This window comes from Ctenopharyngodon idella, chromosome 9, assembly GCF_019924925.1.
Source record: "Ctenopharyngodon idella isolate HZGC_01 chromosome 9, HZGC01, whole genome shotgun sequence".
Taxonomy (NCBI): Eukaryota; Metazoa; Chordata; class Actinopteri; order Cypriniformes; family Xenocyprididae; genus Ctenopharyngodon; species Ctenopharyngodon idella.
The window spans coordinates 33,833,657-33,860,603 of NC_067228.1; the positions used below are offsets into that span (position 1 = coordinate 33,833,657).

The window sequence follows — 26,947 nt, forward strand, 5'->3', positions numbered from 1 at the left end:
TTTTTTTAAGAGTTTAAGAGTTTTAAGAAATTAAAAATTGAGGGTGCTATTCCGACAGACTCTCACCCATGCACTAATCTCTCATACATTAATGTAAGGGCACATACAGAGTTCAAAAACTACATCAACTTGTGACACTGTCACATAAGACACGTGTTTTATCTGCTCAGTATATATAACATGATGGTTTTATGTATATTTGAGTTTTATTTGGGTTACATGTTGTCTTAGCCATTTTATTCCTCTTACTTATTTTAATGTGTGTATGTCTTTAAATGTGTATGGGTCTGCCAAGGAACCAGGAAGTAAGCCAGCATAAAGGAGGCAGCATGGCAAACAATCAGTCTCTCACTAACAGACACTACGTACCTGGATTGTGGAGTTACTCATCTGTGGACTTACCTTTCCAGAAAGTACTGCAAGCTTGGACATTTGTATATACACCGGTGGACATTTCTTACTTGCACATTGGGACTTATCAGCACACTAGGTTACTTGGACTGTTTTAGGGTATGGTGTTTTAGACTGTATGCTTTTAACAGACTAAGTTTTCCTGGTTTTATTGTGTTGTTTTAAGTTCCTTGTGATTATTGTAAATACATTTTATTTATTCATTTCTGTTGTCTGTCTCATCTTTTTAAACACTCCAAAAGCTCACACAGCATAATCTGACCCCAATTTTAATCCATGTAAAATCGACCAATAGGGGCGATTGTTACAAACTGTCTTGCAGTGTTAAAGCGTTAGTTCACCCAAAAAAAGAAATTTCTGTCATTACTACAGTGGTTCAATCTTAATGTTATGAAGCGATGAGAATACTTTTTGTGCGCAAAAAACAAAACAAAAATAATGACTTTATTCAACAAATTCATCTCTTCCCTGTCATTATCCTACGCTAATTTCATTGCAGAGCTTCTAAGTTCTACGTCCGAATGCCGGCTCAGTATTGGCCGACGCCTGTCCACGTGAGCAGCATGAGGCATGCGTGTGATGCTGATGCAGGAGCCGGCCAATAATGAGCCCGCGTTCAGACGTAAACATGGAAGCACTGTACTGCGTCATCAACTGCATATGAGTCTGACAGGGTAGAGAAGAAATTGTTGAATAAAGTTGTTATTTTTGTTTTGTTTTACACACAAGAAGTATTCTCGTTGCTTCATAACATTAAGGTTGAACCACTGTAGCTACATTGACTATTTTAATGATGTCTTTAATACCTTTCTGGACCTTGAATGACGGTAATTATGTGGCTTTCTATGGGGATAATAAAAAACTTGGATTTCATCAAAAATATCTTAATTTGTGTTCCAAAGATGAGTGAAGATCTTATGGGTGTGGAACGACATGAGGGTGAGTAATTATTGACACAAATTTCATTTTTGGGTGAACTAACCCTTTAACTGGGGGGAGAACTTTAAATATTTAAATATTGGTGATAGCGATTGGCTAGTCACTAAAACTCATTTTTCCCCGTTTCCTGTCAATAAAAAATCTGGGAAACACACAAAAAGTATACCCTGCAAACATGCCCCTGCGGGGGCCATGCTGCCTTTGTGCGGGTACAGTGGGCTAGGGCCAGCCCACCAAACCTAAACAGGCCCAGTGCAGGCTTGCCACAGCTTTGGGCTCACTGCAGGCTCTCTGTGAGCAGTCCACACTAGTGGACTGCCCACATAAAGACCATGATGGCCCCGTGTGGGCCAGCCCGTTCGGGCCCAGAGCAACTTTTGTAACTTTGGGCCCATGCAGGTTTTGTGTAAGCAGCCCACTTTCGTTTCCCATGCTCTGTTTGGCTGTATTTTTATACAACATTTTCTGTTTTCTTAAATGACATACAAATGTATGTAAAATAATCTGTACTTCATACAATAACAAAACAGTTAGATGATAAAATGGTCAAATGACTGGCAGTAAAGTAAAATCTCCTTATTTAAATAAGCTGAAAACACTGTCACATGACCGGCAGCAACAGAACATTAAACACTAACAGATCTTCACTTATTACAATCCAGTTTGACTATTTCTTTCATACAAAACTTTTAGATGTTGATGTTTTATTGAAAATAGTAAATTTTTAAGTCGCCGTTATGGAGGTCAGTGTTTGCTTTAGTTGGGCTCTTGACCCTTAACTTCCTAACTTTAATGTTTCTCTGGCTGCTGTAACTGTGTGTTTTTGAAGCACATTTGTTTAAGCAAAAAATGCAAGAAAAATTCTGGTTAGATGAAGTTGATAACTTATTGATGATTCAATCATTATGCAGTGGTCAGAATCAAAGAGATTTACTTTTTGCAGAGTATGATTTGGGGACTATTTGAGTGGCAGATGTCCCAGCCAGTCACTGACCATTTCTTTTTTAACAATCATTAACCGTTATTTTCATTAATGGTAAATGTGTGGCACCCTGTGCTGCCAGATTTATTGTTGTAGATTAATAGTGCGGGCTCTGTGTGGGCCTAGTGAGGGATTCCTGGGGCTAAGTGAGGGCTGTCTGTGCAGGGCCAGCGCTAAGGGGCCAACGTTTTGCCAATGAACAAATTCTCAGGGGCCCTGCGCTGGCAGCCCGCTGGGGGCCCTTATGCTAGCCCTAAGTGGGCCCGTAAAGGGCCAGTGCAGGCTTTTTTGCAGGGTAGGCTGAGCTATTAATGTCTTTTTAATAACTCTGCAAACATGCACTTATGCCTTGTCACTTTAGGCCTACGTTTGTCAACGGACAAAGTGATTTGGCCAAGTAAGACATGTTCAACATATTTTGTCTGAAATTTTAGTCATATCCCTACCCCTAAATCTAACCCTAACCCAAACCATAACTTATCCCTAAAATCAGAGGGAAATTATGGGTGAATAACACTGATGTAGAAGCACCTAACCATTTGTAAGCATGAACTTGACATAAACTATAAACTCAAATCTGCTTGATTGGAATGTTGTTCCAGGATCAACAAAGATGTTGATCTACGACTGTTGTACTTGGTGAAATCACATTTACCGTCTGGGGACATTTGCTATATGTCATTACCTCCTATCAATAGGAATTTCAATCAAGATAACATAACATAACATAACATAACATAACATCCATGACAACAATAACAATTGGCAAGATATTCAGTAGGCATACATATTGGGCCTAACATTTATCTAACATGAACAATCTTTGAACTAGGCCTTGGCTAGAAGTCCATTTTATCACTGGATTCCTAGTGCTCTGAGATGTGTGAATTTGACAGTGATATTTGTGTCAAATTTAGCCTACTTAACCTGTCGATATATTCTGATTCTGTTGGGCGAGTAGAACGTGTAGCCTATAACATGACATTTCATCCCCCATGTGGCCTTTATGTGTCCTAATGAGTATTTCATTAAGTGGGGCCTGAACGTTCACATTCCATTAATACTGCCCGCACACTCGACGCTGTTCATTTTGGCCTTTTGGCTTTCTCTGATGCTCTGAATTTGCCATTACCTCTAATTTTAACCATAAAATTCATCCCACTATTTCAGACCCCACCCATGTTTCACCCCTCCCTTTCTCCAGCTTTAGCACTTCAGCTTACACTCAAAATCGATCTCAATGTTCCTCGTTCAAATCATTCTCATCGCTGGAGCAGTATTAACCCCTCTGCTCCCACAGAAGCTCACCCTACCATCCTTGTTTTATCACCGGCAGGGCTAATTCCGTTCCATGCCATTGAAATTTGGACTCTTGTTGGATGCCGCGAAAGCCCCCTCGATTATCCCCATGCGACTACTGACGGGGCTTACCCAACTGATGCCATGACTATTGAACTCCCCTCGGATGTCATGAGCTCCTTCCCACATGAAATGGCCTAAACTCTATTCTCGGGTAACTGCCGGCGGCGCTTACCCATCCGATCGCTGCGAGTATTGAACTCCCGTCGGATGCCGTTGAGAGCCTTCCCAGTCGAAATGGCCTAGCTATACTGCCGATGGTGTGACAATTTAAACTTTTCTTTCTCTAAGTCTTATTGTTAATTGAAAATATTTCCTCTTTTTCTGATTTGTGGCAGTGTCACAGCAGAGTTTACCTGTAAAATCGCCATGAGTATTAAACTCCCGTCGGATGCTGTGAGAGCCTTCCCCAGCCAGAAAAATGTATTCTCCGCCCGTTTTCCAGGCTGAAGCTTACCCGTCCGATCTCTCGGTCAGAATGGTTAAATTCCAAAAACAGTTAAACTCTATCATCACTCGCCGGCCAGAAGTACAAATTAAGATATTTTTGATGAAATCCGTTGGCTCAGTGAGGCCTACATAGACAGCAATGGTACTTCCTCTCTCAAGATCCATAAAGGTACTAAAAACATAATTTAAATCAGTTCATGTGAGTATATTGGTTAAACAATACTCATTTCAAAACACTGTTTCATGAAGCTTCAGAGCTTTGCGAATCAAATCAGTGATTCAGAGCGCCAAAGTCATGTGATTTCAGCAGTTTTTGCAGTTTGATACATGATCCGAATCACTGATTTGACTCAAAAGATTCATAATGCTCTGAAGCAGTGTTTTGAAATTGGCCACCAGTAGATATAGTTAAAAAGTCGTTATTTTGTTTTTTTTTGGTGCACAAAAAGTATTCTTGTCGCTTTATAATATTAAGGTTGAAACACTGAACTCACATGAACTGATTTAAATATATTTTTAGTACCTTTATGGATCTTGAGAGAGGAAGTACCATTGCTGGCAATGGAGGCCTCACTGAGCCATTGGATTTAATCAAAAATATCTTAATTTGTGTTCCGAAGATGAACGAAGGTCTTATGGGTGTAGAACGACATGAGGGTGAGTAATTAATGACATTTTTTTCATTTTTGGGTGAACTAACCCTTTAAGACCCATGCATTACCTGAATTCATATTGTTTACACATTGGACGCTTTTTGCAGTTGTTGGTCCAGCACATCCCACAGATGCTCAACTGGATTGAGATTTGGGGAATTTGAAGGCCAAGGCAACAACTTGAACTCTTCATCATGTTCCTTAAACCATTCCTGAACAATGTGTGCAGTGTGGCAGGGTGCATTATCCTGCTGAAAGAAGCCGCTTCCACCAGCGAACACCATTATCATGAAGGGCTGTACCTGATCTGCAACAGTGTTTAGCAAATATATTCTTTTAACAGTGTTAGGCAAATGTGTCAAATTTATGTCCACATGAATGGCCTGATCCAGGATTTCCTAGCAGAACATTGCCCAGAGCATCACACTCCCTCCAATGGCTTGTTGTAATCCCACAGTGATCCTGGTGCCATCACTTCCCCAGGTAAACGATGAACACACGGCCATCCACGTGATTCAAAAGAAAACAGGACTCATCAGAGCAGGCGACCTTCTTCCACTGCTCCAAGGTCCAGTTCTGATGCTCGCATGCCCATTGCACTTTCAACAGTGGACAGGGGTCATCAAAGGCACTCTTATTGGTCTGCAGCCCCATATGCAGCAGGGAGAGATGCACTGTGTGTTGTGACACATTCCTCCTATAACCATCTTTAAAATTTTGTGTCACAGTAGACCTTCTGTTGGCTCGAGCCAGACAGGATAGACTTCATTGCCCTTGTGCATCGATGAGCCTTGAGCGCCCAACACCCTGTCAGCGGGTTTGGTCGGTCCCTCCTCAGACACTGTTGGTAAATTGTCACACAAGCCTTGCCGTTTCAGAGATACTCTGATCCAGTCGCCTTGCCATAACAATCTGGCCCTTGTCAAAGTTGCTCAGATTTTATTCCTGCCCATTTCTCCTCTGCATCCAATATTTTGAATATGGGAACTGGTTGTTTGCTTATCATCTAATCTATCCAGATCTTAATATGTGGCCTTGTTAGGAGATGATGCTATAGAAGAACCATTTTTAGTTCCCAAAGAGCCTTTTAGTGAACAGTTCTTAAAACTGAGAGCATTGAAAAGTTGAAAAATACTCATCTTTATGCAGTGTCAATTTAGTAAACTTTTGTTAATCCAACATAAACTAGATGAAAGTGTGACAACCACAGCAAAGAATAAAAAGGGGGAAAGGGCAAAATCTCAGCTTCCTTGGAGGCAAATCCCTGCAAAACAATATTACAGATAAATATTAAAAAGTTATTACTATATCCTACCAGGAGCAAATAAAGGAATGTTTTCACATTACCACCATCAGCAGCTTCACAACCCAAATAGCTAAGCCAAAGCAGCAAAAAGCTGAAAACCATTCGACTAGTACAAAATAAAGCGAGGTATTCCCAAGTTCCTGCTTCTTACAGTTATACAGCAATACTAAACAAACAAACAAAACATTAAAGCTGCAAGCAGCGATGAAAGGGCCCTTGCACACGGGCTTACCGCCACCCGTTGGCATCAGGAAAACAGTGAACAGTGAGCGACATGCATGTAAGCGAGTAAATACAGGAGAATTATGGCCAAGTCATTTCAAAGTGCCACACTTCCTGCTGCCAACAGATGGCACTTTGACAACAACTTCCTGTTTCGTGGCGTTAATCGTATACATTAGCACTTAGCCTAGTGTTTCATGATTTAACGTTTTTCTAGTGTGTTTGGTACTTCGTGGCATATTGAAATGTGTTTCTGGGAGTGAATTAAAGTGTAAAGCATACCATTTCCTGTTGCCAGCAGGTGGCACTATGACTAACTGAATATTGGCATCTAGATGTCTTTAGGCCAGGACTCTTATCACACATGTGAAGTTTGGGGCAGATCGGACATTGTATGCCTGAGTTACAACAGCTTCCTCTTTCATGGCGAAACATCAGACTTTGTCAGGCCGCCACGGACACGCCCTCCAACGAAAACTCAAGATTTTTGCAATTTAACATGGCTAAAGCCTTAAGATTAGACTGACTATATATGATGTGGTTCTGTTTGAATCTCTATGAGGACTTGATTTCAGTGTAAAACATGTCATTTCCTGTTGCCAGCAGATGGCATTATGACTGTAACTGAATATTGGCATGTAGATGTCTTCAGGTCAGGACTCTAATAAAACATGTGAAGTTTGGGGCAGATCCAACATTGTATACCCGAGTTACAGCTTCCTGTTTCATGGCGAAACATCGAACTTTGTCAGGCCGCCACGGACACGCCCTACAGTGAAAACTCTATCTCTTTGCAATTTAATGTCACAAAGGCCTTAAGATTAGACTGACCCATATATGATGTGCTTCTGGTTAAATCTCTATGAGGAGTTAATCACAGTGTAAAACATGTCATTTCCTGTTACCCACAGGTGGCGCTATGACTGTAACTGAATATTCCCATGTAGATATCTTCAGGCCAGGACTCTAATAAAACATGTGAAGTTTGGGGAAGATCGGACATTGTATGCCCAAGTTACAACAACTTCCTGTTTCAAGGCGAAACATCGAAATTTGTCAGACCGCCACGGGCACACCCTTCAGTGAGGAGTCAAGATCTTCGCAATTTAACGTCTCAAAGGCCTTTAGATTAGACTGACCAAATATGATGTTGAACTGATTAAAGCTCTAGGAGGAATTCGTTAAAGTACAACTTGTGGAAATGGCAAAAACTGCCAAAATTTTGCAGAGAAAATTCAAAATATCTTACTTCCTGCTGGGTTTACAGATTTTGCACCCAGGCTTTTTTGTAGGTATTGAGCTGTTACATGTGTCTACCGAATTTCATATCTGTACGTGAAACGTAGCATGAAGGGCGCTTAATTGAAATTTTGTAGGTGGCGCAATCGACCCTCAAAAATGTGATTCATTTCGGAGAAGAAGAAGAATTCGCCGAGCAATTACAATAGGGTCCTCACACCATCGGTGCTTGAACACACACACGCACACACACTATTTAACACTGAAAGTAAACAGACAAATACATCAGACAAACACAATGCATTTACAACAACCTCTTGTGTTAAGCAATTAGTAATAGTATTGCATAATATAACATTGTCATGGAAATAACAAAGAGCTGCCAATTCTCTCTCTCTCTCTCTCTCTCTCTCTCTGTCTCTCTTTTTTTTTGTTCCCATTTTCATTCATTTCTATAGTGAGTGAGGTTATAGTCTTGGTCCTCCCACTCTCTTCTCCCATCTTCCCTCCTACCAGCATTTTTCAAATCTGAAATCAAACCAATGAAATCAAACCAATCTGAAATCAAACCAATGATCTATCTTTAAGGAACAGTCTTCATATTCGTAGGTATTCAGTGACAGCTGGTTCACACTGAACACGTATGACCCAAGCGAGAGAGAAGGAAGTTTCTAACAGCTTTAGAGAACATGCATGGGAGAAGAAATGCTTTTGATCTATCACTCTATGGACTGTTTTTGATTTATCTCAAATGCTTCAGCATAGCGGGTAAGTGAAATATTTATACTTTTGTTTATGTTAGATATTTTCCAGCAGATATTTATATGTTCACTCACTCGTTTTTCGATTAATTTTGCAGGTGTGAAGATTATTGGTCATGATATAACAGTCGTGAAAAAAGGGAGTGCCACTTTGTTTTGTCACCTGACTGAGATAGAGGAGAATTTAACTCATATCACCTGGCAGAAACAGACAGGAGAAAACCCTGAACAGGAAACCTTCCTTATCATCCATAAAGATGGGAAAACTGAACTCAAAAATGATATACAGGACAAGGTCAAATTTATTGGGAACATTAAAGAGAAGAATGGATCGATTCAGCTGCTGGAAGTGTCGCTTCTGGATGATGGGATCTACACTTGCATCTTCAACACGTTTCCTAGTGGACAAATTCAGACAAACATCAATGTCACGGTACTTGGTAAGACTGTGAATGTTATTCTCTGATTCATAGATTTGGTTGCCCAAAGTTCAACCAAAAATGACAAATCTGTCATCATTTATTAACCCACGTAGTGTCATTATGTTACTATGAAGTTCCTCATGTAAATCTATCATATGGTTTCAGAAAATTTGCAATATTGTATAAATCATATATCGTATAAATCTCTGCTACAATATTTTAATGGGGCTTTTGTGTTCTTTTTTTTGAAGCTTGAAAGCTTCAGTTTGCAAATAATTAACATGCTTTCTGTACAGGTTTGAAAAAAACAATTAAATTTTTGGATGAACTGATGACAGAAGTTCATGAGTATGTTTCATGAGTATATTTCCCCTCTCAAACATGGTGTGTGTAGAGCAAAACTTGTAGAAGTGAAATGGCAGTGCTTGTAGTTAGGGACGCACAATATATCTGGTGCATTTCAATTATTAGCTAATTTTAATGATTTTTTTGTAAATTGGTGAATGTATTTGACACAAAACGTTTTAGATGTTCCACATTGTTCACATGATTCATTTAATGTCATTTCTTTTTTCAAATGCAGTTCCTCCTGTGGGGAGCGTGACGGGGAGCACACACGTTTCTGATCATTACGAAGTTACTTTGGCATCATGTGAAGCCTCCAAAGCTCGGCCAGCAGCAGAAGTGTTGTGGAGATTAGGAGCTCTGAATGACTCCCTGAGAACTGAAATCAGCTGCACAGAGCACTCAGATGGGACATTTACCGTTGTGAATCACATACTTGGTGCACCACATAAACATTTAAACCAGAGGAAGATCCAGTGTGTGGTGAAGCACAGCACACTGACAAAGGAGCTTGAACTCGACTATATGATAAATGTCCACTGTAAGTAACATATGTGTTTACACTGTAAGTAATAAGCTAGCCTACTAATTAATATAACAGTAACCAGTCAGGGGCATCGCTGGGCCCCTGTATATGAAATCTGTGCGGAGGTTCAGGGGGAATGCATGGGAATTGTTTACTCCTATAAAAAACGTTAGTCATGGTTCTTGGCCTAAATGATGTTTTTACTTGGACAGAAGTATAACTTGATAAGTACAAGACCAGGTTTCCCTCATGTAACTGGAAGCATCTGTACATTTCAAAACCACATGAACAATATTTGTGGTGAGCCAATATAATTATTATTTTTATATTTTTTTAACTCTCTTAGATCCTCCAGAATTGGTGGTGGTAATACCTGATGATCCAAAAGAGGCTGAGGAATATCGTTGTGTAGTGGATTGTAACCCAACACCGACCAGCTACATCTGGATCAAGTAATGAAGCCCTTAATTCTTTCATTTCTACACTTTTCAGACACATTTAGAGTTGAGTGGCAAAAAGTTACTTGTTATTTTTCAGGCATACAGTAGCTGTTTTGTTGCTGTACTATATTTTTAGCCTAGTTTGGATGATAAATTGCAATCTGATTTAATATATGGGAGTGATGTAGTAATCAAGACTGGATTTCCATCATGGACTTGGAAACAATTGGAATCTGCAGAGGGTGTTTAGCCGCTGTGGGACCATGGCTGACGTGTCACACATGTAAAAGACATCCAGCTTCAGTTACAGAAGTGCAAGCCAAATTTTGCTGCATTTAGACCTTCGAAGATTGAACAGGTCAGGAACACGTCAGCATCAACACAGTCATGTTACAATGGCTTCGTCTGAATTCCACATTTTCCTTATGAAAAAAAAGTATACTTCAAGTTAATTTTATGAAGTATAAGTAATGTTTAAGTATATTTTTAAGTATACTTTATGTAGTAAGTATACTAATATCAACATACTAGTAGTAAACGTACAAGTGTACTATTTCAATACCGCTTGGGACTAAATTGGCCCACTTTTAGTATATAAAAGTATATGTTTAAGTGTACTATAAGTGTAACAGTAGTAAACTTTAAGTGCACAACTAGTTCATAATTACGTTTCTCATTTTGTACTGCAAGTGAACTTATGAGTATGCTAGTACTGTACTATTTTAATACTAGTAGTACTTTTTTAGAATATGAAAGTACACTTTGAAGTGTACTCTCAGTAAACTACTACTACTTTAGTAGTTTTATACTGCAAGTATACTTGTAAGTTTATTTTAACTGAACATAACATCACTTTTATAGTTTACTATTTATATATTATTTTGCACTTTAAGTATACTACTATGTTCCTATTTCTGTATTCATTTTTTTATACTTGAAATAGGCCTATACCTTTAACTGTGCTTTAACTCTTTCCATTTTAAAAACATTTTATTCTCGCTTCATGCATCCTTTTTATCAACACTTGAATGTGGGTAAGTTTCATTTAAAAAAAATGTAAAAAAAAAAAGCAATATTTTAAACAAAAAGCTGAGAAAATCACTTTTTTGTCAAAGACTACGTCCGGATGGGATTCAGAACGATGATCAAAACACAGATGGAGTAGATCGAGTGCATCAACACCCCCAAAGCTTCACAGTCCTATAGCTAATCATGGGTCGACATTTTCGATTTACATGCTGTTTAATGTTTGATGATCACGTTATTTTACATTTGCGTGCGCAATCTTATATCACTTGTTTCAGCTTCTTCTTCGCTTGTGTTTTGATCCGAAGATTCTGTACTCTTTCAGAAGATGTGTAATAGCGCCCCCTACTGTATAACAGTGAAAACACTGATAGCCGGAAACTTCAGTCAGTTGCAGGGAAAGAGTAAAGTAGATTTGAAATAAATTCCTATGTACACTACCAGTGGACTAGCCTACACAAAAATTCAGATATGCAGAATTAGAAACATATCTGTTTTCTTTATAAATCAATATTTTCAAACAATGTTACCCTAGCAAAAAAAAAAAAATTATATCAAAATCTATAGTAGTCAACATGTGAAGTGGATCAAAAAAGTTCATCAAAGATGTCCTAAGAACTAAGTTGTCCTAAGAAGAAGGCTTTAGGACAACTTTGATGAAAGGTTTTGATCCACTTCAAAAGTTGACTACTGTATTTAAAATACATTTATTTCATACTAAGTATACTTCAAATCCATTAACATATTTATTGACACATCTCTTAAGACTTCCTGAAATAAAATTATAATGAAACTTTATTTGGAGTATTTCTTTACTGCACATCGCACATTTCTTAATATTATGCCTAAAAAGTGTTTTAACATCACTATTAATAAGGATTGTATGATCTTTGTATAATATCAAACTGTAAATATTTAAAGTGTACCTAAAGTATACTTGCAATAGTTCTACTTTAACACAATCAGATATACTTCAGTATATGTTTAGTTGGATCTCAGCACTACTGACGCACAATTAAAGTGCATTAAAGCTGCAGTCCGTAACTTTTTTTATTTGGTAAAAAATTATCCAAAATCAATTTTTGAGCATGTACATAACCAGCCAGCGTTCAAAATTATCTCCTTACCTTAGCCTGATTCACAACAGTAAGCTGTAATGTTTTATAATTTGGGTGGTACTGGTGGGTTTTCACGAGAAATTCAAGCATGCTGCCGTTTGTCTTTGTGTCATTGCGTCACGTCTGTTTACATAAAGAAGGAGTCCCAGCTAGAAGGCTATATCGCATTTGAGGCAGATCATTTATAGCCTTTTCTCACAGCAGCTGCAATAATTAAACTTTTTTTTTTTTTTTAAGATTTATTTTTGGCGTTTTTGCCTTTATTATGATAGGACAGTGATTAGACAAGAAGCGAAGTGGGAGAAAGAGAGGGGGACGGGATCGGGAAAGGACCAAGAGCCGGGACTCGAACTCGGGTCGCCCAAAGCGCATTGGCACTACATGTCAGCCATACAGGCCATCGGCGCTGACAATTAAACTTATTTTGATGGCGGATTGTATGGTATGACAAATTAACATTAATGATTAGACTGTACAGAAATCTACAGGTAACGCTAATACACACTAAACACAAACCCGATTCCAAAAAAGTTGGGACACTGTACAAATTGTGAATAAAAAAGGAATGCAATAATTTACAAACCTCATAAACTTATATTTTATTCACAATAGAATATAGATAACATATCAAATGTTGAAAGTGAGACATTTTGAAATGGCATGCCAAATATTGGCTCATTTTGGATTTCATGAGAGCTACACATTCCAAAAAAGTTGGGACAGGTAGCAATAAGAGGCCGGAAAAGTTAATGTACATATAAGGAACAGCTGGAGGACCAATTTGCAACTTATTAGGTCAACTGGCAACATGATTGGGAATAAAAAGAGCCTCTCAGAGTGGCAGTGTCTCTCAGAAGTCAAGATGGGCAGAGGATCACCAATTCCCCCAATGCTGCGGCGAAAAATAGTGGAGCAATATCAGAAAGGAGTTTCTCAGAGAAAAATTGCAAAGAGTTTGAAGTTATCATGATATACAGTGCATAATATCATCCAGAGATTCAGAGAATCTGGAACAATCTCTGTGCGTAAGGGTCAAGGCCGGAAAACCATACTGGATGCCCGTGATCTTCGGGCCCTTAGACGGCACTGCATCACATACAGGAATGCTACTGTAATGGAAATCACAACATGGGCTCAGGAATACTTCCAGAAAACATTGTCTGTGAACACAATCCACTGTGCCATTCGCCATTGCCGGCTAAAACTCTATAGGTCAAAAAAGAAGCCATATCTAAACATGATCCAGAAGCGCAGGCGTTTTCTCTGGGCCAAGGCTCATTTAAAATGGACTGTGGCAAAGTGGAAAACTGTTCTGTGGTCAGACGAATCAAAATTTGAAGTTCTTTTTGGAAAACTGGGACGCCATGTCATCCGGACTAAAGAGGACAAGGACAACCCAAGTTGTTATCAGCGCTCAGTTCAGAAGCGTGCATCTCTGATGGTATGGGGTTGCATGAGTGCGTGTGGCATGGGCAGCTTACACATCTGGAAAGGCACCATCAATGCTGAAAGGTATATCCAAGTTCTAGAACAACATATGCTCCCATCCAGACGTCGTCTCTTTCAGGGAAGACCTTGCATTTTCCAACATGATAATGCCAGACCACATACTGCATCAATTACAACATCATGGCTGCGTAGAAGAAGGATCCGGGTACTGAAATGGCCAGCCTGCAGTCCAGATCTTTCACCCATAGAAAACATTTGGCGTATCATAAAGAGGAAGATGTGACAAAGAAGACCTAAGACAGTTGAGCAACTAGAAGCCTGTATTAGACAAGAATGGGATAACATTCCTATTCCTAAACTTGAGCAACTTGTCTCCTCAGTCCCCAGACATTTTTTGTTATAAAAAGAAGAGGGGATGCCACACAGTGGTAAACATGGCCTTGTCCCAACTTTTTCGAGATGTGTTGATGCCATGAAATTTAAAATCAACTTATTTTTCCCTTAAAATGATACATTTTCTCAGTTTAAACATTTGATATGTCATCTATGTTGTATTCTGAATAAAATATTGAAATTTGAAACGTCCACATCATTGCATTCCTTTTTTATTCACAATTTGTACAGTGTCCCAACTTTTTTGGAATTGGGTTTGTACACGTAGTCACGCAATGCTGATGTTGTTAACATTAACAATTTGAGAACAAAGTATAACAATAATAATAATTTGCACGGTTTGATGTGATCCGAGCTAAGCGATCGTTAGATTTAATCACCATTGGCAGCGCGATTTATCGTAATGCTTTTATTCTCAGTTGATCAGAACAAAAGTGGCAGACATGTTACTTACTTGTTCAGATGACATTTTCCGGTGAAAATTCTTATTTTGGTCATACTTCCAAGATGTAGAATCTGTGATTCCGAAGTACAGTATCCATACCAATGTGGTCACTGACAGCAAACATTAGACTCATCTGCTGAGGAGCCGTGCCGATGCACAACCCATGTAAAGATGATATTTCCGCAAACAACTGCAATTGCAGGTTTCAAACAGAGAGGGCGACAAAGAGGCAAAACTTACGGACTGCAGCTTTAAGTACAAAATTAGTTGTTCCAGTTTAGCAGACTTTAAATATACCAGTTTAGTATACCAAAAGTACAGTCGCAGGGTATTTTTATTTAGCACATAAATATGTAAATGTATTTGTAACACTTAGCATGAAATAAATGTATTTCAAATATATTTTAGTATATATTTTTTCACTAGGGAAGTTTATAAGACTGTGTGTTAAACTATATGAAAAAACATTTAATAGGCTACTCAATCAAAAGAGTAAAAACAACTGCAAGCCAAGCATTCTTAGAATATTTAATTCTACTCTCGATCAAAAGATTAAGTATAAGTATGGGCCAAATATACTTAGACTTTTCTGTCAGTATAACCCAACTATACTTAAGTGCAATTTTAAGTATATTTCTGAGAAGTACATAAAAACTAGAATAAAAGTATACTTTTTTATTTTTAGTTTAAAAGAAGTATACTAATAGCACACTTGAATAAACTTATTTTTCGTAAGGGTTGTTAGAGTTCACGTCAAGACAGAGTCCATGACATTATCAAGACCATGATGAAAATCAGTCTTGAGTACTATAGCAGTCCCATACAGTATATTAAAGGGTTAGTTCACCCAAAAATGAAATTTCTGTCGTTAATTACTCACCCTCATGTTGCTCCAAACCCATAAGACCTTCATCTTCAGAACACAAATTAAGATATTTTTGATGAAATCTGAGAAGTTTCTGAACCTCACATAGGCAGCAACATCATTGCACCTTTTGAGGTCCAGAAAGGTAGTAAAGACATAGTTAAAACAGTCAATGTGACTGCAGTGCTTCAACCTTAATGTTATGAAGAGATGAGAATACTTTTTGTGCACAAAAACAAAACAAAAATAATGACTTTATTCAACAATCTCTTGTCTTCCCTGTCATTATCCTACGCTGTTGACATAAAAGTGTACTGTGTCAGTCCTGTAAGGAGGCTACACAAAACAATGATATGTGCAATTTTACAGTAAGTTTCTAGATTATTGCCTTTTACCATTTTACATCATCACATGTATACTTTCTTATAATATCAGTTTCCCTCACGTGTCTTTATTAACAGAGTGAATGGAAGTACTCCGCATTCTGAAGGCAATAAACTTTTCATCCCAAAATCCTCCTCTGATTTTAATGGTGTATACATCTGTACAGCATCGAACGAGTATGGAAGTGCATCAGGTGTCCTCTATGTGGGTAACACTGGTGAGTCCCTTAAAATCTTTATATTTAAAAAAAGTTATGTGCAGTTGGTTTTTTATTATTATTATTATTATTATTATTATTCTGTTCCATTTCATTCTAGTCTATTCTTTACATGTATGCATTTATCGAAAGCAACTTATAATTGAGGAACTGAAGCAAATTAAGTTAACAATATTCATAGTACAAAACTTAAAGATGTAACCTGACAGCTCTCCACTCTTTTTCTTGGTCCCTTATTCCATGTTTTGTAGGATCCACTGATGTCTGTTGGGATCTCTTTGGTTTTATCTTCAGCTGTGCCATCCTGGGGATTACTGTGGTTTGCACAGTGCTCAGTGGTGTAGAAATGTCTCAAGTTCTGAGGTTCTACTGAGGTAAAAGTAGATTTTACAAAAGTAAACACTCTTGATTAGACATCATCACAGACTGATGAGAGGTCACCCTAACCCTGATGAGAGGTCACTCAAAAACTAGCAGTTTCACTTCAGGTTATTAATTACTTCTCTAAAATTGTATTCAGGATGCGTTCACTATCACAAAAAACACATTTGTCAAAGTAAACACTAATTACTTTTACATTACTTTCTAAAATACTTAAAAACATTCAGTGACACCCAACAGTGCTTACAGGTCAATACAATAATATAACAAAAATAAAGTTTTTTTTTTCTTTCTGAAAATGCAACTTTTTTGACATGTCTGTATCTGCCCATGATTCATTTCATGACTGTTTCAGTGCTTGTGTGTGAATTATGTGCACATCTGTTTAATTTTTACCGTGTTATTCTTGGGTGTGTTTGAGTAACGATGAGATCATTCTAATTCATATGGTGTGTTCATATCTTCCTGGGAAGTTCCATGTGTGTTCAAATCCCTTTGATAAACCAGATGGTGATGTACAGTGCCCTCCACTAATATTGGCACCCTTGGCAAATATAAGCAAAGGTGGCTGTGAAAATTAATCTGCATTGTTTATCCTTTTGATCTTTCATTCAAAAAATTCACTAAATTCTAACCTTTCATTTAAGTAAAACAATTGAAAAAAAAAAAAAAAGCTCATTATGAAATAAATGTTTTTCTCTAGTTTACGTTGGCCACAATTATTGACACCCAATTATTGCAAAGTCCTATTCCCAAGATAACAGCTCTGAGTCTTCTCCTATAATGCCTGATGAGTTTGGAGAACACCTGACAAGAGATCAGAGACCATTCCTTCATACAGAATCTCTCCAGATCCTTCAGATTCCAGCTCCATGTTGGTGCTTCTTCTCTTCAGTTCACTCCACTCATTTTCTTTAGGGTTCAGGTCAGGGGACTGGGACGACCATGGCAGAAGCTTCATTTTGTGCTCAGTGACACATTTTTGTGTTGGTTTTGATGTTTGTTTTGGATCATTGTCCTGATGGAAGATCCAACCACGGCCCATTATAAGATTTCTAGCAGAAGCGGTCAGGTTTTGATTTTTTTATCTGTTGGTATTTGATAGAATCCATGATGCCGTGTATCTGAACAAGGTGTCCAGGACCTCCAGCAGAAAAATAGGCCCACAACATTAAAGATCCAGCAGTATATTTAACCGTGGGCATGGGGTACTTTTTATCCATGTGTGCACCAAACCCATCTTTGCTGCCAAAAAGCTCTAATTTTAGTTTCATCTGACCATAGATGCCGGTCCCATTTGAAGTTCCAGTCTTGTCTGACAACTGAATATGCTGGAGATTGTTTCTGGATGAGAGCAGAGGATTTTTCTTGAAACCCTTCCGAACAACTTGTGGGGATGTAGGTGCTGTTTGATAATTTTTTTTAAAGCTTTCTGAGACTCAACTAATCTCTGCAATCCTCCAGCTGTGATCCTTGGAGAGTCTTTGTCCACTCAAACTCTCCTCCTCACCGCACATTAGGATGATTTAGACACACGTCCTCTTCCAGGCAGACTTGTAACATCTTTAGTTGATTGGAACTTCTTAATTATTGATGGTGGAAATGAGGATTTTCAATGCGTTAGCTATTTTCTTATAGCCATTTTCTATTTTGTGAAGCTCAACAATCTTTTGCTGCACATCAGAACTATATTCTTTGGTTTTTCTCATTGTGATGAATGATTAAGGGAATTTGGCCTTTGTGTTTCCTCATGTTTATACTCCTGTGGAACAGGAAGTCATGGCTGGACAATTTCATATTCATGCTAAAAAAATGTAAATATGAATAGGAATATACTTAAGAGATATTTTACTCATAAAACATTCTAGGGGTGCCAATAATTGTGGCCAACGTGTTTTGGAGAAAATCATTTATTTCATAATGTAATTTTACCCCCACTTTCAATTGTTTTACTTTGATGAAATGTTAGAATTTAGTGAATTTTTTGAATGAAAGATCAAAAGGATAAACAATGCAGATTAATTTTCACAGCCGCCCTTTGCTCATATTTACCAAGGGTGCCAATACAGTTGCAAGAAAAAGTGGTAAAACTTTATAATAACTGCACACTATGAAGCATTAGTTAAGCATTAGTAAATGGTCAATTCATCATTTATAAAGCATTAATAGACATTAGTAAGCAGTTTATAAATAAAGCTATAAATGCTTTATTCTTGATTTATAGGCATATCTATAATGTGTTTAATAATTGTATTTTCATACTTTATTAATGATTAATTTATCATTTCTAAATTAAGTATTACATTATTTACAAACCAGTTATTTAGGAGTTGTCAGTGCTTCATAAGATCGTTTAGAAAGTGTAAGTAAATGATTAATAAACTATTTAAACGTACATTTATACATCTTATTATTTAGACATATAGTAATAGTTAGTCAGTGTGTTAATAAATGCTTTATTAACACGTATTCCTACTGTAATTCATGATTAATTCAGGTAGTTATAAAACATTTAGTAGTTGTCAGTTAACTATTTTTGTGAGCTCATCTAAAGTGAGGACTATTCATGCCTCGTAAAGCTTTTATAAAGGATATTTAAAGGCTCAGTTATCTTCTAAACAGAAAAAGGAAACAAACATAACACAGAGGGTTACAGAACATAAAAATATTTATTTCAAGATGCAAAAATTAAACTGTACAACTGTGCACTTGATATAACATAAAAAATAAACCTCTGCAATATCCCAAAAAGAAAAAAAGAAGAAAAAAGCAACAAAATGAACAAAAAAGAACAAAATAAGCAAGAAAGTGAATATAAATAAAAATAAGCAACAAAATGACAGATAGAAAATGAATATACTCAACAAATGATCAAACAATATTTGAAAATTACATTTTATATAAATTCTTATATAAAGTGCTCTTACGCTTGTTACAATGACTAAATAATACTACTTGTACATTCTTGAAATGTCATGAATCAGTCTGCCAAATGCACCATCATAGTATTTCTTTGCTAGCCATTCATTCCACTCTATCACTGCAAGGTGGTCAGAAAGCAAACTCTCAGTCCGATTTCCCCTAAGCCTCCAGATCTGCTCCTTGTAAGATCTCCAGGCCCTCTCAATATGTTGGGTATGGGCACCAGTGTGGGGATCTACATACCACCTGCTGTGGTTGACAGTGTGATGGTTGTACCCTAGTGCAGGGAGTATGTAATAGGCATGCCACTCGTCACTGATAATTGATGACCCAGGCCTCACATGATGCGCAATCAAAGGGACTAGATGTTTTCGAGATCTTCTCTCCAGAAGACGCAGAATAGGTTTTCTGGATTTTTTCTGCTGATGATGTCTCACACCTAACATTCCAAAGACCCACTTCTTACTTTTCCACCCACCAGCCATTCTTCCTCTACCATACTAATGGAGAAAAACAAAATAAACACAGAGGTAAACAGATACATTATAATCAAGTCAAGTCAAGTCAAGTCACCTTTATTTATATAGCACTTTTTACAATGTAGATTGTGTCAAAGCAGCTTTACATTGATAACTGGTACATTGTTTGGCTGCACAGCAGCAGCTAGTGTCAATGCAATAACAATAATAACAATAACTTTGGAACCTATATTTCACATTTATTTAAAGTCACTATTGCTATAACATACCTTTCTTTTGTGCCGAAAATGGCTTTCGTCGATCACAACAAACTCCCTTCTTCCACCAATCTGCTGACCTGTACGCCTTCTCATCCTTTCAACTGCTGTGACACAGACTTCCCTTATTTTCTTCGCCATTTTACTAAGAGTTGCTGAACTGCCTGCAATGCTGTCGTCCATCATGTCTATCTGCCGTAACCGTAGACCCTGAGAAAACCTTTAAAGGCAAATAGAACATGTAATGTTTATGATTGTAAAATAATTGACACTGTATGCATTATTTTATGCAAATTACAAAGAAAACTGCAACAAAGTGAGTTAATTATATACATATTCATATTACAACTGTTTTTTGTTTTTTTTTGCCTACCTGTACATGAATTGCATCCACCTACTGAAGGAGACCTTTGATCTACTGAAGATTGATTTGTGCCTGACAGAAATTTGTTTTGCCCTTCCCTCATGTGCTCCTGCTTGTCGACAAATCCTATTGTAAAAAAAAAAAAATCTTGATTATGTTTCAGTGCGATGCAAATTATATATATTTATATATATATAATTTTAATATATATATAAAATAATTTTAATATATTATAAAATATATATATCTTACCAAGCATACTGGTCTCCACTGTTCGTCCTTTTCTTCATTTTCATGTCCCGATGACAAATTCTGCATTTATTTTTTGTTTTTAGCAGTTTCCTTTTCTGAAGCCACTTAATCATCTTCAGGGTTTTCTTTGTAGAGCTGGGCTCATTAATGAGCTTCTTTAGCCGGCTTAATCTGCTCATCTTTATTTATTTATTTATTTTTTTTTTTATTAAACATTTGCTTTAGATAATAGTGATATAGTGACAGCTAGTTTGTGATCAAATAGGTGGGAGAAATCGCGCTCCCGCTTTCATACGTAATCAATGTGGGACAAAGGAAAACTCGCGCTTTCGAACGTCATCAACGGGGGACGAAGGAATTGTGCAGCAGCAGTTTGTTTATGACATGGAGAACTTTGACAAAAGTAGAAAAGGCGTGCGGACCCGGGCCAAAAGGAATGCCACCGTGGAGATGGATGCATTGGATGAGACTTCCGTCGGTGGCACTAGTGGTGAGTATGTTACTCTGTTTACTGGCACGTATTATTAATGATGGCTAGCAAGCTAATCGCTAGTTAGAGGTCCTGATGCCAGCGACACGCAGGGGGGCGGGATCGCTGCGACGTACGGCACTGCTTACACACTAGGCAGGAAGCCTGGCTGTCAACAGATGACTTTTGTAATGACATTTTTGACTCTCTTTGTGTAATGCACAGGGACGGGCGGGATGGGATGAGAGTTTGTTAGACAACAATAAAGTAAATAGAATGTTCACAGTTCATTCAATAATGTATAGTTACTTTTAATTAGGTGTGCCCACGGCCCCCACTGCACATCTGGCAGACAAAAGGAAATCTCATGAGATGGAGATGTGTAAGCTGAAAATAGAGTGGCAAAAAGACAAGATTGATGAGCTGACCAAGGAGAGAGACTATCTAAAAGAGCAGCTGGCATCAGGTAAGGCTCACAACACACAACATGTATTCAAATAATAGTACAGTTGAGTCTTATTATGTGAGTTAAGCTTTGTGTTCCTATGTACCATGTGATGCAAGCTGTGAGCCTTATGTATTTGTATCCATTTTAACAGCTCTTAAAAGAGAGGACAACGTTTCCAAGCAGACGATTCCCCTGTCTTCAGATTCCTGTCGTGACAGCTCAGAATCTTCCTCTGATTCTATGTCTGACTCCTCTATATCCTCATCAGAGGGGGACAGGAAGAAGAAGAAGAGGGTGAAAAGAAAGGGGAAAGGGAAAAAGTATGGGAAGTCCAAGAGAATGAAAACAAAGACACGTCAGAGAGGTTAGAATGCTATTTTCACCCTTTCCACTTGTTTCTCACTTGGCTGGTTCTTCCTGCATGATATGTCACATTGTGTGTGTGTGTGTGTGTGTGTGTGCCATAAAAATTGAATCGGGGATTTAGAGGAGTAACCTGGTAGACCATCTACATCAGCTTCAATACTTATTTAATGTTTTGTTAAATCCATGTAAAAGATTTAAAACAAGATGACAGGGTGACTTATGCTGCCTTCACATGCACTTGGAACTATCGTAAATATGAGTTTTCTAGGTAAAAAGTGCATATGAACGCCCAACCCTTTCGAAAGTTGAATGCGATGAGCTCATAATCACGACCTCAGAAGTGGGAATTGTCAAATTTCTGATAGCACGTGAAGGCAGCATAAATAAGCTGAATTTATTGCATTAAATCATAACTTCATAAGCTACCAATTACTACACTTTACAATTTACAGCAAACAACAGCATCTACTACCCTTTGATTAGCTAAAGTACTATGTAAACAAACCAACAAATCAGATTATATCAAATGAAAAAAATTGCACACAACTGTATAATAAATAACTGATGTACATATATGACTTATTCAATGGCTTAATTTAATCATTTAACATTGGACTGGTCTGATTGTCTGGGTGTAACTGAAGTGGTCTGCTATCTCTCGATACTGAAGTTTGTGGAATGGGTCATACTATAGATAGAAACAGGGTGTGTGTGTGTGTCAAAGGGTGTGCGAGAATAATAAAACCAAATACTAACACTAATTTCATTTTCTCTGAATTACAGCTCAAACACCACAGCAGGTAGTGGCCCGATATGAAAAAGTTCTTCGACACTTCAGCAGAGGAGGGACCATGTCTGCTGCATTCAGGCAGGTTGGGGTGGACCGGAACACCATCGTAGTCAATGCACCGATTGCCGAATTGTACATCGCTGCGCCCTGCAAATTTAAGGAACTCCTTAAAACCCACAGCAGTGAGGTTAAACTCAGTATTTTTGCCACACAATGTGCTGCTGTGATTAAGGAGGATCCAGCTATAGAAGATACTATCAAAGCCTTTAAGGCTTCCAGTAAGCTGCTGCCTCTAAAAGGAAAGTGAACTGATCTAGGATCTGTTTTCAAGTTTTCTAAATAAAACTAAAGTTGTACAATGGACTGAAACACGTCCACAATCTGCACTGCTGTTCTGTAATGTTTGAAACGTTCTGTAATGTTAATACTGAGGTAGTTTTTACACTAAAATATTTTATTATATTATTATTCATTTATAAAAATGTTATTTGTTGTATTTTATATGTTGTATTTTTTATTTTTATATTGTATGTTGCATTAGCACTCCTGTAGCACTTTAAATAATTTTTTATACCATATTGCAGAGGCTTATGTTTACTGGAGGTGTACAGGGATTTTTTCTTTTTGTGATATTGCAGAGGTTTATTTTTTATGTTATATCAAGTGTACAGTTGTACAGTTTGATTTTTGCATCTTGAAATAAATATTTTTATGTTCTGTATCCCTCTGTGTTATGTTTGTTTCCTTTTTCTGTTTAGAAGATAACTGAGCCTTTAAATATCCTTTCTAAAAGCTTTACGAGGCATGAATAGTCCTCACTTTAGATGAGCTCACAAAAATAGTTAACTGACAACTACTAAATGTTTTATAACTACCTGAATTAATCATGAATTACAGTAGGAATACGTGTTAATAAAGCATTTATTAACACACTGACTAACTATTACTATATGTCTAAATAATAAGATGTATAAATGTACATTTAAATAGTTTATTAATCATTTACTTACACTTTCTAAACGATCTTATGAAGCACTGACAACTCCTAAATAACTGGTTTGTAAATAATGTAATACTTAATTTAGAAATGATGAATTGATCATTAATAAAGTATGAAAATACAATTATTAAACACATAATAGATATGCTTATAAATCAAGAACAAAGCCTTTATAGGTGTATTTATAAACTGCTTACTAATGTCTATTAATGCTTTATAAATGATGAATTGACTATTTACTAATGCTTAACTAATGCTTCATAGTGTGCAGTTATTATAAAGTGTTACCGAAAAAGTATGTGAACCACTTGCAGAATCTGTGAAAATGTTTTTTTTTTTTTAACAAAGTAAGGGAGATAATATAAAATGCATGTTATTTATTATTTATTTTACATAAAAGAAGTTTACATATAATCCACAAGACAAAAAATAGCTGAATTTATTAAAATAACCAAAAAGTATGTGAACTATTGATTCTTAATACTGTGTGTGGTTACCTGGATGATCTACGACTGTTTTTTTGTTTTGTGATGGTTGTTCTTGAGTCCCTTGTTTGTTCTGAACAGTTAAACTGAGCTCTGTTCTTCAGAAAAAATCTCTGCACAAACAAGCCACAGCAGAAGTCAACACACACAAGAATGTGCTTTGGAAATTTGTACGTTTATTTAGATGGATGCATTCAATTGGTCAAAAATGACAGTAAAGACATTTGCAATCTTACAAAAGATCAAGTAAATGCTGTTCTTTAAACTTTCTGTTCATCAGAGAAACCTAAAAAACTCATCACGGTTTCCGCAATCATTAAGCAGCACAACTGTGATAATGATCAGAAATATTTCTTATTGTCTATATAATTCATAACCACACATTTATTATGAACTATGCAGTAAGGCGATTGCTTCTCCTGATTTGTTATTGCTGTAGGATTGGCATGACCTATAAAGGCCTGGAAAGGGGGTGGGGAGCAGCAGCTCATTTGCATTTAAAGAGACACACGAAAATGGCATGTTTTTGCTCACACCCAATAGGGGCAAATTGGACAAGCTATAGTAAATGATTTGTGTGGTATTTTAAGCTGAAATTTCACAGACACATTCTGGGGACACCAGAGACTTATATTACATCTTGTTTAAAGGGCCATAATAGGTCCCCTTAAAGATTTTTCAGCCGTTTTGATCTAAATAATCTAAAATGTCTTTAATTACTCATTGTTGCAGTTGGTCTGATGCTTCCAGCCATGCTTGCATAACTCATCATGCCTTTTTGTGCCCCTTAATTGCTGCTTACAGCTATATATAGTCATTTATTGTTTTACTGATTATTTTAAATCACCATTTACACACAAACTGACCACCAACTGCAACTTTCAGATGCCATCTTTATTCTTCTAGCTCAACTGTCACAGAATGGAAAGCACAGGATTGTGGGATATCAAAGGCAGCGAATGATACATCTATGCTGCCTTCAAAAATCGTTAAGATGAAGGTATCTCATGAGACAGGAAGTAAAGCTAACTTTGGATTCGGACATGCCTTAATGCCTTCCTACCTTGGAATATGTCTTCTGAAGGCATCATTTTTCAGCCTGTGCCACACAAGTCCTGAAAAGTGAAGCCAAAGCGTCTCGATCGCCCCCAGGTGGCTGGATGTAGTATAGGTCATAAACCCCACCCTCTCCATGTAATGTAATGAACGTGAGACAAACTAAACAGTCGAATTACACGTCAAATATTTTTTCTTCCAAAGATAGTTTCTGTCATTTTAGGCAGTTTTTATCACGCTGATGTTAGCTAAAGTGTTCTTTCTTTAAATAAGTTTTTTTAAGTTAGTTATTTGATGCAATAAAAACACGGGTTTTGATGTTATGATTGACAGCTGAGATTACAGCTTCTCTTAAAGAGAAGTCGTCACTGAAGCACCAACAGACTTTTTTCTGGATCTTCAGGAGGAGATTGGAGCTTTAACTTAAATTTCTACATTTCCAGAACTGTTTATTTCACACCAACATAATGTGTTGTTCTGCAGTATTAACCGATTTTGCGGGAGTGTGGGCGGGACCTTGATATCGCGGCTCCGCTTCACACTCACTACTGCGCTGACTCGGGCTCCAAGTTCACTATGTGCAGACTCGAGACTCAAGATGTCAGTGGCATATTGACACACTGTCGGCTTCAGTTACTACAATGTAACCCATCCATGTATGACAGTGGGTCATAAGCGATTGTTAATAGTTAAAACAGTTTAAATTATTAGTATTTTTTGTATCTATTGTTTCACTTCAGAAGACATTGGTGGGGTCTACTGGGGTCGCATGTGTCTTTAGGACTCAAAGAGATGTATTATTTTCCTAAAAATCTTAATTCATGTTTATCTGTAGAAAAAAGTAATATGCATCTTGGACGGCATGAGGGTGAGTAAAATATGTGAGAATTTTTATTTTTTGGTGAACTATCCCCTTAACATACATAAGCTGTTGGTATGCTAATCCAAGATCAGCATAGACTAATAAGAATAAAGTGCAACCTCTTGTGTATTTGTGAACTGTTTTAAATCTAGAACTACAAAGAAATTAAAATATTTGCATAATATCAGGTGTCTGAAGATCAAGATCCCAGTCATTCATAGGTGATGTGTCTGAACAAAACAAGATTCTTGTCTGATGGGGAAAGTGGATCTCTGCTACTACCACTCCATCCTCTGGCTCAGCATCAGCAAAGTTGCTCTACTCCTTGGAAAATGAGAAAGAAGATGTATTATAATCTAACAATACAAACTGCTTTGAACACCCACATAACAAATTAAAATATTTATTTTTAAAATATTTATTATTCAAAGTTGAAACGTGAATTTTAACACGTTAACAACATGTTAAATACGTGTATTTCACGCGTATTTAAGGCGTATTTCAAGCTTTAAATACGTGTTGTTTGCATGTGAAAAATCAACGCGTTAAATACGTGTATTTGACGTGTATTATAATACGTGTGAAAAATCTGTTAGAACGGGTCAGTGTCATTGGCTGCTGAAAGCTTGGGTCAAACCATTTCTGTGACCTTAAGGGGGTGTACCATTCATTTACTAGGATGCCACCAATTAACATGCTAGATCAGCTTATTCAGCCTTTTTATTTTGTCTTTTTTTGTATAAACTATAGAAATAATATATTTAATATATTTAAATTAGATTAAATTTTTCCACTTATGCCATTTTAAACTGATAATAATGTACGATGCTCTGTGTGTGTCTGTATCGGAACATGGGAGGGGAG

General features: G+C 37.2%; 1 protein-coding gene across 8 annotated transcripts in view; it reads left to right on the top strand.

The window, feature by feature from the left end:
- The first annotated feature begins 8,030 nt into the window (after positions 1-8,030).
- The window catches only part of si:ch211-222f23.6 (uncharacterized protein LOC100141493 homolog), a 47,002-nt gene continuing 28,085 nt past the window's right edge, over positions 8,031-26,947 (top strand). For 2 of the 8 annotated variants that reach the window (XM_051906389.1, XM_051906390.1), the window contains exons 1-6: positions 8,032-8,329; positions 8,421-8,762; positions 9,328-9,630; positions 9,962-10,067; positions 15,813-15,952; positions 16,204-16,315. In XM_051906389.1, coding sequence (XP_051762349.1) covers positions 8,251-8,329; positions 8,421-8,762; positions 9,328-9,630; positions 9,962-10,067; positions 15,813-15,952; positions 16,204-16,315 — 1,082 coding nt within the window. In that variant the 5' untranslated portion in view covers positions 8,032-8,250. Of the gene's footprint in view, positions 8,330-8,420; positions 8,763-9,327; positions 9,631-9,961; positions 10,068-15,661; positions 15,747-15,812; positions 15,953-16,203; positions 21,543-21,675; positions 21,889-22,673; positions 26,268-26,947 lie in introns of those variants that run through there. The other 6 variants (XM_051906391.1, XM_051906392.1, XR_007931703.1 and 3 more) reach the window with 5 other exon arrangements.